This window comes from Triticum urartu, chromosome 2 (genome assembly GCF_003073215.2).
Source record: "Triticum urartu cultivar G1812 chromosome 2, Tu2.1, whole genome shotgun sequence".
In the NCBI taxonomy this organism is placed as follows: Eukaryota; Viridiplantae; Streptophyta; class Magnoliopsida; order Poales; family Poaceae; genus Triticum; species Triticum urartu.
This window is the reverse complement of record NC_053023.1, coordinates 39,868,352-39,881,017: the sequence shown is the minus strand read 5'-3', so window position 1 is coordinate 39,881,017 and position 12,666 is coordinate 39,868,352. Positions and strand designations below refer to the sequence as shown.

Here is a 12,666-nt window from a genome sequence, read left to right as displayed (position 1 = left end):
GGTGAGAATCATTAACAGAACTGGTACATAAAACCAACGAAATCAAACTTACGCACTTTCAACACCTACAAGCGAGAATCAGTGTTTAATTCATACAGAGTTGAGTTCCAAAATGCTAGAAAAAACATTCCTGCACAATTTTGCCACATACATCCTTCCACGTCAAGACCAGGCAACAACGAATATTAAGTGAAGCAAATAAAATCCTACAAGCAAAACTAATCATGCTGCTTTGATTCAACTCAAATATAAGCAACAAGAGCATGCAAAACAGAGGAGATTATACAACACTAATAGCACCTTCAGGAAGCACGTAGGTGTCCAGTAAAGCAAACCACAGGCCTGGCCCAAAACCGCCAATACATTCAGCACCGCTGCTGGAAGATGCGGAATGAGCTCCAACCTCCGTGGCTGGCGCTGAGAAATTGACTTGTAACTCTAGATTGAGCGTGGTTGGCGGCGGCGACTGGAAATGTCCTATGGTGGCCGCCCGTGCCGGCAAGGTCGTCACCGTGGTACACTCGAGTGGCTCGGACAGGAATCGACCGAACGACACCGACTTCCGCAGCGCAAACATCCAATCCAAAAATCAAATAAGAAAAATCACGAAATCGAACACGAGAAAACGCCCCAGATGCGTACGACGAAGGAGGCGATGTCTCTTACCCGATCGTTGTTGCGTAGGGTCTCCGGCCCCCGCGATGCGGTCGGCTCCAGCGACGGCTCCCATAAAAATGACCGGATGTGAGCGAAGGAATCAACACGCGCGAGAGCCGAGAGAGCCCTATAATCTGCGCTGGATCGGAACTAGCAGGGTGGATGGGGGCATGCCATGGTGGCCGGCGGCGATGCAAATCGATTGAGGAAGAGGCGAACAGGGAAGGAGGATTTGCAGCTCGTCACTGGTTTGTAGAATAAACGAGGGTGCCTTCTGCATAATTTGCAACGCGAAGTGAGCCTACTCAATCCTGTTCCTCCAGTTCAGATCCAACGCTTACCATGCTCTCGGATCAGGGGAGCATGTACTGTAGCCGTATCACCAGATGTCTACCCTGGCCTCGGGCTCCCATCCAAACAGCCTCCTAGTTTCACCAATCCATAAAGCTTGACATTATGTTCATTTTTGTTTGTGCAAACGTAAATGGGTTAAGCTATGGTTACTTGTATTAATTTTGGCAAATTTAGGAAATGTTTTGTATTGCTCATATGGAAATTCATCACAAAGAATTGTCCAGCGAATGATGGCAAATTCTCACACATGCTACCATGCTTTTTGCCATGGCAAATTTGTTCTATTTCTATTGTAGGTACCATGGCATTTTTACTTTTCAGAGCGCAACAACTTTACTTACTAGAGCATGGCAGATTTATTAACTAGTTCATGGTAGCTTTATCGTAGGTAGCATGGCAATAAAGGTTTTCCCAAAGTTCAATTCAAGTTTGAACTATTTTATTTCTAAACATAGTTGAATTGAAATATTTATATTCAAGCTATTGTTATATTTTAATATTTTTCACTCCTCAAAGATTCCTGCCATCATTTGGAGTGTTGCACACTTACAAAAAACAGCACCGGGCGACGGGGGACAGGTTTGGATGACCGGCTCGTATCCGTATCCGAACCATTTCGCGAACAAATATTGTGTCTGTTTTAAATGTCGGTGTTGGATATGCCCTTAGCTAGGATATTAAGTTAGGTATAAAGAACATTTTTCTACTCCCTCGCTAGAGACTCCCATGCATCTTGTGTTTCCCTGCCTCCCCTTCGCACCGTCGTCAATCTGTCTTGTCTCCTGTGGTTTTACCGGAAAAGGCTTTCATCCCACTTTATATATAAAGCACCAATCAACAAGCACCCGGTACAAACACACGCCACACCACCGCAACACACGCACACACCCAGGGCAGGATACAAAGACGTTGAGCGCGGCAACACCACCCCTAGCACTACCACCATGCAGAGATGAAGCTACATATGACGAACCATGCGCACCAAGGCGGCGCCTTCAAGAAGGGAACGACACTGGCGCGCCGCCACCGCCCGATCCAAGGATCAGAGTTTTCCTCGGAGCCGCATGACGGGCAATGAGAGCCGCGACGACGCCTTCAAGAAGGGAACGATCTCTGTCGCCGGTCCGTCTGAAGATACAACAAGCTTTAGGACCATAGAGGCGTGGTGGATCTCAGACTTTGTCGGTGGGAGGGCTCCTACTTTATTTTTAGGTGTTTTTTTAGTTTCTTTATGATTTGTGTCCTGCTTAGGATGGCGAGACGGCAGCGGGTCCCTGAAGATGGAATAAGGTCCTCTCCACTTAGCATTGCGTGCAGGCGGTGCAACTTGCATTGTCGGAGGGCATGCAAAGGTGTTTCTCTAGCAGATCTTGCAGGATTCGATTGGTGTTTGTCTTCGTGGATCCGGTCTTCATTCGTCTATGTTTGTGTGTCTATGGATTGTTGATGTGGTGTGCTGGTCCTTTGAGGCTTTTTTGCATGGCTCCTGTGATGGAGAGGCGATGTTGACCGTGTTTGTAGTCGTTGCTAGATGGTCTATGGACATAGGTATAATAATTTTTATTACTCTTGAATTCCTGATGTTTTTTAACTGATATGATGGTTGATGAATAGATCATAAGTTTTTGTAAAATGAAGCTTGGATCGTAAGTTTTTTTCCTGCATTTGTAGTTTGTACTGTGTTAATTAATTGGCAAGCAGGAGCACGGGATGGAAGCACCGTGCAATTATGCGGTCGACACGGGAATCTTATCGTGGTCGGTTTGTTTGACTAATGGACAAGAGCAAGAACATAGATAGATCTTGATACAAGTAAATTACTCGCTTAAATCGGCGTGCGTGCGTGCACACTTGACTCTCGGCAACGTAGCTGCTGGATCACATGCTCCCATGCTCGTGTCGGAGCCACTCATGCATGTCTCGTCCTAACTAGCAATCCGTCCAGCGTAGTAGTACCACTACTACACGTGAGTCGAGTGTGATACTCGTACTGTTCCCCGGGCATTTCACACGCACGCACGAACGCAGCCGCGACTGTAGAGCGCGTAGCGGCTGCCGCCCACGCCCACGCCCTCTGCGCCTGCGATGCTGACCTTCGCCCCAAGGACGACCAAAGTGTGCCGTGGACGCCTCCGTTCCCATCACCGAAAAGAAAAGAAAAGAAAATTGTGCGTCTGTCAGTCAGCGCACTCAGCGCTCAGCAGGCCCGCTCGCCACTGGCAGCAGCAGCTGGTGTGCGTGGAAAGCCAGAGCCAGCCCGCCGTCTAAAGCGAGAACATTCACAAGGACGAGACGAGACGAGACGACCGACCAAGCTGCTCTGCCTCGCTTTCTTCTTTCTTGCTCCACTCCACTTCACTTGCCCACTCCAGCTCCAGCTCCAGCTCCATTCAGATTCAGCTAGCCGCTAGCTAGCTCCCCCTGCACAGAGTTTGTACGATGCGCACCACAGCGCGCGCACTGCCGCGCTGCCTCCTCCCCCTCCTCTTCGCCGGCTTCTTCTTCCTGCTACGCTCCCCGTTACCCGTCCTCGCCGCTGGGGACGTCGCCCTCGTCATCGACAAGCTGAAGCCGGCGCTGCAGGGCGCGGCGGCCGCCAACGCGCAGCTCGCCACCTGGAACGCCTCCACGCCGCTCTGCCTCTGGCGCGGCCTCCGCTGGGCCACGCCCGCGGGCCGGCCGCTCCGCTGCGACGCCCCCGGCGTGCGGGCCAACCTCTCGCTCGCCGGGGACGCCGCCCTGCTCCTCACCTCCATTCGCCTCCCCGCCGCCGCGCTCGCCGGCCGCCTCCCGCAGGAGCTCGGCGCCTTCGCGGCACTCGAGACCGTCTACCTCGCCGCCAACTCGCTCTCCGGCGCCATCCCGCTCGAGCTCGGCAACGCGCCCGCGCTGGCCGAGCTCGACCTCGCCGGCAACGCCCTCTCCGGCGCGCTCCCGCCCTCCATCTGGAACCTCTGCGACCGCCTCGCCGAGCTCCGCCTCCATGGTAACGCTCTCACCGGAGCGATTCCCGCGCCGGCGGGGCCTAACGATACGTGCGACCGTCTCCGGATTCTTGACCTCGGCGCCAACCGCTTCTCCGGCGACTTCCCGGCGTTCCTGACGGGCTTCCGTGGCCTCCAGCGCCTCGACCTCGGCGGCAACCGCCTCGAGGGACCCATACCGGAGTCCCTCGCCGCGATGAGAGGCCTCCAGATGCTCAACCTCTCGTACAACAACTTCTCCGGTCAGACGCCCCCGGGCTTCGCGGCCTCGAGCTTCACCGCGGAGTCGTTCCTCGGAAACAGCCCGGCGTTGTGCGGCCCGCCGTTACAGCAGCCGTGCGTGTCCCCTTCGGGCCTCAGCTCCGGCAGCGTCGCGGGGATGGTCATCGGCCTGATGGCCGGCGCCGTCGTGCTGGCGTCGGTGTGCATCGGGTGGGCGCAGGGGAGGTGGAGGAGGAACAGGGTGAGGCGAGCGGCGGAGGAGGGGGTGGAGACGGAGGAAGGCGGCGAGGGGAAGCTGGTGGTGTTCCAGGGCGGGGAGCACCTCACGCTGGAGGAGGTGCTGAATGCGACGGGGCAGGTGGTGGAGAAAGCGAACTATTGCACGGTGTACAAGGCGAAGCTGGCGGACGCCGGCGGCAGCATCGAGCTCCGGCTGCTGCGCGAGGGGAGCTGCAAGGACGCGGCGTCGTGCGGGCCGGCCGTGCGGCGCATCGGGCGCGCGCGGCACGAGAACCTGGTGCCGCTCCGGGCATTCTACCAGGGCCGGCGCGGCGAGAAGCTTCTCGTCTACGATTACTTCCCGCACCGGACGCTCCATGACCTCCTCCACGGCGGCGGTCTTGAGAGCAGGCCGGCGCTGACTTGGCCGCGGCGGCACAAGATCGCGCTGGGCGCGGCGCGCGCGCTGGCGTACCTGCACGAGAGCCGACACGGGGACGCGCCGGTGGTGCACGGCAACGTGCGGTCGTCGAACGTGCTGGTGGACGAGTACTTCGTGGCGAGGGTGACCGAGTACGCGGTGGTGGGCAGGCTGCTGGTGCCGTCGGCGGCGGAGGCCGTGCTGTCGGCGGCGAGGGCGGACGGGTACTGCGCGCCGGAGCTGCAGACGATGAAGCGGTGCGCGCCCCGGACGGACGTGTACGCGTTCGGGATACTGCTGCTGGAGCTGCTGATGGGGAGGAAGCCCTCCCCGGCGGCGAACGGGGGCGACGGCCTGCCGGCGCTGGTGAAGGCGGCGGTGCTGGAGGAGACGGCCGTGGAGGTGTTCGACCCGGAGGTGGCGAAGGGCGTGCGGAGCCCCGCGGAGGAGGGCCTGGTGCAGGCGCTGAAGCTGGCGATGGGCTGCTGCGCGCCGGTGGCGGCGGCGAGGCCGAGCATGGCGGAGGTGGCGCGGCAGCTCGAGGAGAGCCGGCCCAAGGCCAGCCGGTCGGCGCTGTACAGCCCCGCCGAGACGAGGAGCGAGGCCGGCACGCCGACGACCGCTGCGTAGCTGTATGGCTAGCTTTTACGATGCCCGGTGAATTGTCCATGATGCATGCTGGTCGATCGCCATGCCGACAACATTGATGGGTTTGTTTCTGCTTTGATGGATCAGTCAGGAATCCTAGGTGTTCCTACTTCAAGATGTGTAGGAGTACAACTCACAATTAATTAGAGAGAGAAATGCCGTGGCATGGTTATGTTCGTGCATTGACCAATTGCGCCCGAGATCACTGCACTGGCCGACAGTGGTAGTAGATTCGTAGAATGAAATGAAACCTTTTTTCTTTTGACACAGAAAAAGTATGTTTCTGTTCCTCAAATTTACCGATAGTCTATACTCTCTTCGTCCCATGAAAAGCGTACGTTTGACTTTAAAATATGTTTAAAAAAAGTGTACATCTATCTTACCAATGCACATTAAAATAGAAAAAACTGCTTCTCTCATCAGACGATAATCAAGACCAATAGCATTTTATGTATAGTCTTTTTAATTTTCCATGCACCTAGGTCTAGGGGTAGGATAATTAAAAAGGAGAGGGATATGATAAAAGGAGAGAGATGGTGGCTTCCACCTTTTTTTCACGGGACGAAGGGAGTACTTAGTCTCTTAAAAAGTTGGAACCTGATAAATCCCTAACATTCGGATTTTAAGCATGTCATCCCAAATGTTTTTTCATGGCAATTTTAGTTGACGCTAGGTGGCAACTTTAGTTCTTAAAACATGACCACTTTGTCCCATTTTGTTTTTTTTGTCAGAAAATTGTCATGTTCGCCAAACTCGCATGAACTAAAGTTGCCATGAAAAATGTTTGGATTGCCATGCTTAAAATTCAAACGTTCGGGATATATCATTTCCGTAAAAGTTTTCCCTGCAATTAGTCGCCCATGTCTCAAAACTGAACAACTTTTGTCAAAAATCAGATTAGATTGGAAAAACTGGCCACGTGTCCACTTAAAATGACGTGAGCCTGGGCTGTCAGTTGCTTACCCCTTCACCTCTCTGGCTTACGGAAGGGGTCCATTGGCTGACTCCAGTCATCTTCAATCTCCAGCTCGGGGCACGGAACGGATGAGTTAAGGGTACCTGCATTACTCCGCTGCACGACAGCGCCCGTCGATGAAGATGTACTGACCGTCGCAGCTCACCGCATGCGGGGGAGGCGGGCTCGACACACAGTAGCCACGAAAAGAGGCAGCCCTGCACACAAGAGGTGTGGCTATGGCAGGGCATCGCCTGGCAAAGGCAAGCATCGCTTCCCCACTGAAACTGATGATGAGCGATTGTTTGGTCGGACCTCCTGGTGATATTGCCGTGAGGAATTGGAGGAGGATAGCCACAAGCACTCGCCATGGCTGGGGAATTGCCGATGGGTAATTTTGCCGGAGGGGAACAAGGGAAGCTTCCCTGCTAGATTCCTCTGACTAGGAGGTTGCTGGAGGATGTAGAGGAAGAATAGGAGGGTCAGTGGGTCACTACGGCTCAAGGTGGCTGGGAGGAATCATCTCTAGATCGTGTGCTAGGAGCAGAAGAGAAGGTGGTGCGCGACACCAGCCGCAAAGGGAGAATGGGAAGAAGTGCCCTCGTTGCAGGTGACTAAGGGGCAGCAGGAACACGGTGGTGCGGAGAGGCACACAACAAAGGTCGGGAGAGGTTGCTCGGGCGGCAGCCACATGATGCAGGCAAGATGCACAACAAGGGGATCTGGAGCTCGGGGAGAAAACCATAGACACGTGGCCGGTTTTCCTAGCAAATCTGATTTTGTATCCGGGTTTGAGACATGGGGACTAAATATCATCCAGAAAAAACTTGAGGGTCCAAATGTAGATTTTTGGTGAACTTGAGGGGCCAAAAACATACTTTTCTCTTTGGCAAATTACAGTTGTAGGTGTTTTTTTTGGACCGCACCTCCCATTTTCTATTACCCGACATAACGGAAATACAACCCTGGGCGGAAGATATGCGAGGCGAGAAAGGTATATAGAGAGAGTTTGAGTATTGCCTATAGACAACAATGCTACATCCACCAAATATTATGTTTTGTTATGGAGTGATAGTGACTTGCCAGGTTGGATTGGATTAAGGGGGAAAGAGATGGGCCCCACCCACCATGAAATTCGGGGGGTGAGGATAATTTTGAGGAATGGCCCGTAATATTCCCGTAACAAGCCCATTAGTTCACCATTTTTTTATGCACACCATAATCAGTTCATGCATTACGGAGTGAAAACATGACATCACTATCAGATTTTGCAAAGTGCAATGACCAACATCCAAAATAAAAATGTGCTCTGTTGTTTAAAGTTGATTTTGAAAAAGACTATGACAATGTTAAATGGCTTTCTGTTTTTTAAATGTTAAAATTAAAGGAATTATTGGTAAATGGATTGATTGGATTATGGGGACCATCAGAGGGGGTAATATGCGTATTAAAGTAAATGATAATCTTGGACCATATTTTCGAACTCATAAAGGGTAAGGCAGGGGGGTTCCTTGTCTCCTTTGATCTTTAATCTTGCAGCTGATGCACTGGCAATGCTTACGAATAATGCCAGGAAAAATGGTCTGATCAAAGGCCTGTTACATGATAATTTGGTGGGTGGTGTTAACATGCTGCAGTATGTAGATGACACCATTTTTCTTCCGTGAGGTGATTTTGATAGTGCACATAATTTGAAATAAATATTATGTTTGTTTGAGCAGATGTCTAGGCTGAAAATCAATTTTCATAAAAGTGAATTGTTCTTGTTTGGAAAAGCCATTGATAAACAAGAGGGGTATTCTGAAATCTTTACTTGCCCTCCGGGGGAGCTCCCTTTGAAATACTTAGGCCTCCCCATAGATAAAAAAAAAATTAGGAATAAACATTGGAAACCTCCAGAGGAAACAATAGAGAAGAAATGTGGTACATGTTAGGGGAGGTTTTTAGCTAGCGCTGGTAGGATTACTCTGATTCAATCCTCGCTGACTGGTATTCCCTATTACATGATGCCATTCTATGGATTGGCTGTTGGGGTGAATAAGGGAATGATTTTTTTAGGGCTAAGAGGAAATACCATCTAGTTAAATGGTCTGAAGTGTGTAAACCTAAAAACATGGGGGGTTGGGGATTCAAAATCTGGCTTTGATGAATAAAGCCTTGTTATGTAAATGTTGGTGGAAAATTTACATTTCTCAGTTCTGGTCTGAGCTATTAAAACATAAAGAGTTCTTCTTTTCTTTGTGTAGATTTATTGTGGGGAATGGGAGAAATGTCAAATTTTGGGAAGATTAGTGGTTGGGGCCAAAGTCTCTGAAAGATAGCTTTCCTAGGCTGTACAATATTTGTTTAAAAAAAAACAAATCAGTTGCTGATGTGCCGGGGGAGGGTTTAGACACATTCCACTTTAGAAGAACCTTATATGGTGAGTCTTTGGAGCTATGGGAACACATCAAAGAGGCTTGTGGGGCATTTAGATTGAATGAACATTGACTGGAATGGAAAATACACTATGAAATCTTGCTACAGGTTTATGATACAAACTGGGATAGTTATCCACATAAATTATTGTGGAAAATCAAGATGCCCCCGCGCGTCAAAGTCTTTATGTGGCTAACCTTGAGGGGGATCATTCTTACTAAAGATAACTTGATTCATAGGGTTTGGATTGGAAATAATAGCTGCTCTTTTTGTGGGAGGGAAGAAAATATTAATCATCTCTTTTTTCATTGTTCTGTTGTGAGGATGTTGTGGATGGTTATGAAATGTGCTTTTAACATGCATGATATTCCTGATAACATACAACAGATGTTGGGAATATGGATAAATTTTTTAACAAAAATGATAGAGATCTTATGGCAGTTGGTGTTTCTGCTATAGTTTGGACTCTTTGGAAACTTAGAAATAAAGTGGTCTTTGAGAATAACAGGGTTTTCTGATCCCTGTGTTCCAGTTAATCTGATTGTGAAAATATTTACATGATTAAAATGTCTTGCAGAAAAACCCAGAAAGAATAAAGGAAATGACGGCGGGCGTAAGACAAGTTGAACAGGTCGCTGAGGAGGTCCTCAGAGTACACACGGCTAGAGAGCGGGGTTAGCAAGAATAGAAGGCCGAACATTTTTCAAATCCGTGAACATTTTTTTGAAATCCTGAACATTTTAAAATTCATGACAATCTTTTTGAAACTCATGAACATTTTTTTTGAATCGGTGAACATTTTTGAGTCAACGATTTTTTTTTGAAATTTGGGATTTTTTTTGAAATTAACGATTGTTTTTTGACTTTCGCGAACATGTTTAAAAAAATCGTGAACATTTTCTGAACAGGGGTACTTTTTCCTTTCACGATTTTTCTGTCATACTATGAACATTTTTTGAATAAGCAAGCATGTTTTACCATTCATGAACATTTTTGAAATTCACAAACAATTTTTAAATATATGATGTTTTTTATAATCACGAGATTTTTATATTACGAACATTAAAAAAATCACATTTTTCGAAATTTTACAACTTTTTTTAATCCTGAATTATTTTATAGAAGAATAAAACAAAAACAGAAACAAAAAGAAAAAAGAAAAAAGAAAAAATAATGGCGCATCCAGATCCGCAAATGAGCCGGCCCAAAGTGGTGCGCCGGTGGAAGGGAGGCCAGCTCGCAGGGTGCTAAATAGGAGGTCCCAATGGAGAATTTTTTTTGAGAAATACGTAGGTCCCAAAGGAGATAACGTGGACATGGTTGGCAGGTAGGCCAGTAGATGATGACAACGATGCGAGGCCACGTGGGCCAAACATCATGGGCATAGTCACACACTTGTCTCCGAACTGATAGATCATGAGAATGCACGCTGGAACACAGACCTCATTGAGCAAGTTTTCTTACCGTATGATGCAGCGGCCATATTGAGAAATCATGTGTGTACTCGGGCCATGAATGATTTTTGCTCATGCGGTTTTTGAAAAGAATGGAATATTCTCAGTTCGGTCGGTGTATAGGATGACCGTGGAAACGAAAAAGAGGAGGGAGGATTGGTTGGAGGAATGAGCTGGGTCCTCAAATAATTCTGAAAACGAGCGTTCCTGGAACACTTTGTGGAAAGTGACAGTCCCGGCAAAGCAAAATTCTTGTGGCGTTTGTCAAAAAATTCACTACCAACAAAGGATGTATGCAAGGACAGAAATATGCCGAATCACGAGGGGTGTTTTGCGTGCGGAGCACAAGACACTTGGAGACACAGTTTACTCGAGTGCAATATGGCGAGGTGTGTTTGGGCATTAGAGGACCATGACCTCCTGGAGCATATGATAGCCACGTCAGAACCTTCTGCCCGTGCTTGGTTATTCTCAATGATGGATGTGTTGAATCACGATTAGTTAACAAGGATGACAGTCATTTTATGGGCTATTTGGTATGCGAGGAGAAAACTCATTCACGAAGGTATAAACCAAAGTCCATATGCTATGCACAATTTCGTTATTAACTTCATAGCTGAATTGGATCAGTTGAGTGCGCGGCCAGAACCTCCACTACAGACGGTTCCTGCACAAGCAAACCAAAATTTCAAGTGGATCCCGCCAGTTTAGGGTTCCATAAAGATTAATGTTGACGTTGCAGTTTCCACCAACCATAATGTTGGTACGGCCGCTCCCGTGTGCGGGACAGTGATGGCGCTTATTTGGGCTCTTCCATGCTGGTCATTCACAGGTTTGTTGGATCCACCGATGCTAGAAGCTATTGCGTGCAGGGAAGGCCTTTGTTTGGCGCAAGATCTTGGGATGGTTCACCATGTCGCTTCAGATTGCAAACAGACAGTACATCATATACATCAGAGAGTTGAGGGGGACTACGGCATCATCATCAGAGAGATTTTAGATATTTCTCATTCCTTTGCATCTTGTAATTTCTTTTTTGAACCTCGAGCTGCGAATTATGAAGCTCACAGGCTAGCTAAGTTTGGTGTTTCTCTCCCGGTTGGGAGGGATCTTTGGCTGGGTACTCCTCATGACCCAGTTGTAATTCATGCAACCATTTTAGCTAATCAATAAAGCTTAGCAAGCTTTTCTCAAAAAAAAAAACTTGTCCGCGTATTTGTGCTTTTTTTTAGAAACTTGTGTGCTTGCCCTTCCTTCTTTTCTCTTCCCCAAGCCCGCCCGGCCGCCCGCCCACCCAAATAGATGTTTCTTGTAATGTCGCGGTCCCTCTCGCTTCCTTCAAGTTTTACGGGTGGTCTGTTGGGTTAAAGACCTTTCGAAGAAACGAAGAAAATGTCTTATAAAACTATTATAGCTGCTTGAAATTTGCACTCATTCACAAAGAACATGCTAGCAAGTAAAAAGACCAACTCTCAAAAGTAAAACCATGATTTACATCATTTGTACACCATATCTTGCATGGTCAAAAACCAACTACCCGTTGTCCGGGTAAAAACAATATTTTTCTTTTTACAAAATATGTACATCACATACAAACTATGTAATGTCAGATGGCGAGCACTAGACCCGGCATGGAGCGGCTCTTGGGCCTGGGCGATTGGCTCTCCCATATGGCCCACACCACGTCTTCCTTAGCCGTCTGGCCTAGATTCCTGACGGTGACAGACGTGTTGAAGTACTCACGGAAGTTGGTGATGATGCCGTCGCGGAGGCACCACGCGTGCACCCAGTAGTCGTGCTCGCCGGCCCACCCCTCCGCCACAACCCACTGGCCATCCATGGCGCTGCCGACCTCCGCAACCCGCGTTGGCGTGAACCGAAACGCCACAGCACCCGCCGCCTCGCCGGTCAACAGGCGTCGCATGTGTTGGCACCGGCGCGGCCCATGGAACCACCAGTCCAGGTCCGCTGCCAGCAGTGCCGTCACGGCCGCCGCGTCGCCACGGGCCAGGGAAGCGTACAGGGACTCTACCACCTCGCGGTTGGACTTGGACGGCGCGTGCTTGCCCATGGTTAACTACAGTGCGAGTGCAAACATGAAAAATGATGAGTAGCCTAGTGTCCTGTACCTGAGATGAGAACTTGAGAGAGCTGAGTGTGTGTTGAAGAAGAAGGTAGGCATACGTATATATAGGCTGGTGTGTGCAACCTGACTGGCCGGCCGGGTAGTAGAGGGCATGAAATTACGTGTATACCCATTCTCTCGCTTTTATGCACGCACTGACGCACATGAACAATCTCTGGTTCGGTGATATCTATGAGTTGCTATTTGGT

The 12,666-nt window shown here is 49.3% G+C and overlaps 2 protein-coding genes across 2 annotated transcripts; one reads left to right on the top strand and one right to left on the bottom strand.

Annotated features, from left to right (window-relative positions):
- The first annotated feature begins 2,849 nt into the window (after positions 1 to 2,849).
- LOC125535504 (putative kinase-like protein TMKL1) lies at positions 2,850 to 5,691 on the top strand. The gene has a single exon (XM_048698566.1). It carries the CDS (start codon positions 3,451 to 3,453, stop codon positions 5,485 to 5,487), a length of 2,037 nt encoding a protein of 678 aa, XP_048554523.1. The 5' UTR covers positions 2,850 to 3,450; the 3' UTR covers positions 5,488 to 5,691.
- Positions 5,692 to 11,938: 6,247 nt separating this feature from the next.
- Positions 11,939 to 12,403, bottom strand: LOC125534902 (senescence associated gene 20-like). Its single transcript, XM_048697952.1, has one exon. The coding sequence runs from the start codon at positions 12,401 to 12,403 to the stop codon at positions 11,939 to 11,941; it is 465 nt and encodes a 154-aa protein (XP_048553909.1).
- Between the last annotated feature and the right edge of the window lie 263 nt (positions 12,404 to 12,666).

Coding starts and splice junctions, on each gene's coding strand:
- LOC125535504 (XM_048698566.1), top strand. CDS start 3,451: ATGCGCACCACAGCGCGCGCACTGCCGCGCTGCCTCCTCCCCCTCCTC.
- LOC125534902 (XM_048697952.1), bottom strand. CDS start 12,403: ATGGGCAAGCACGCGCCGTCCAAGTCCAACCGCGAGGTGGTAGAGTCC.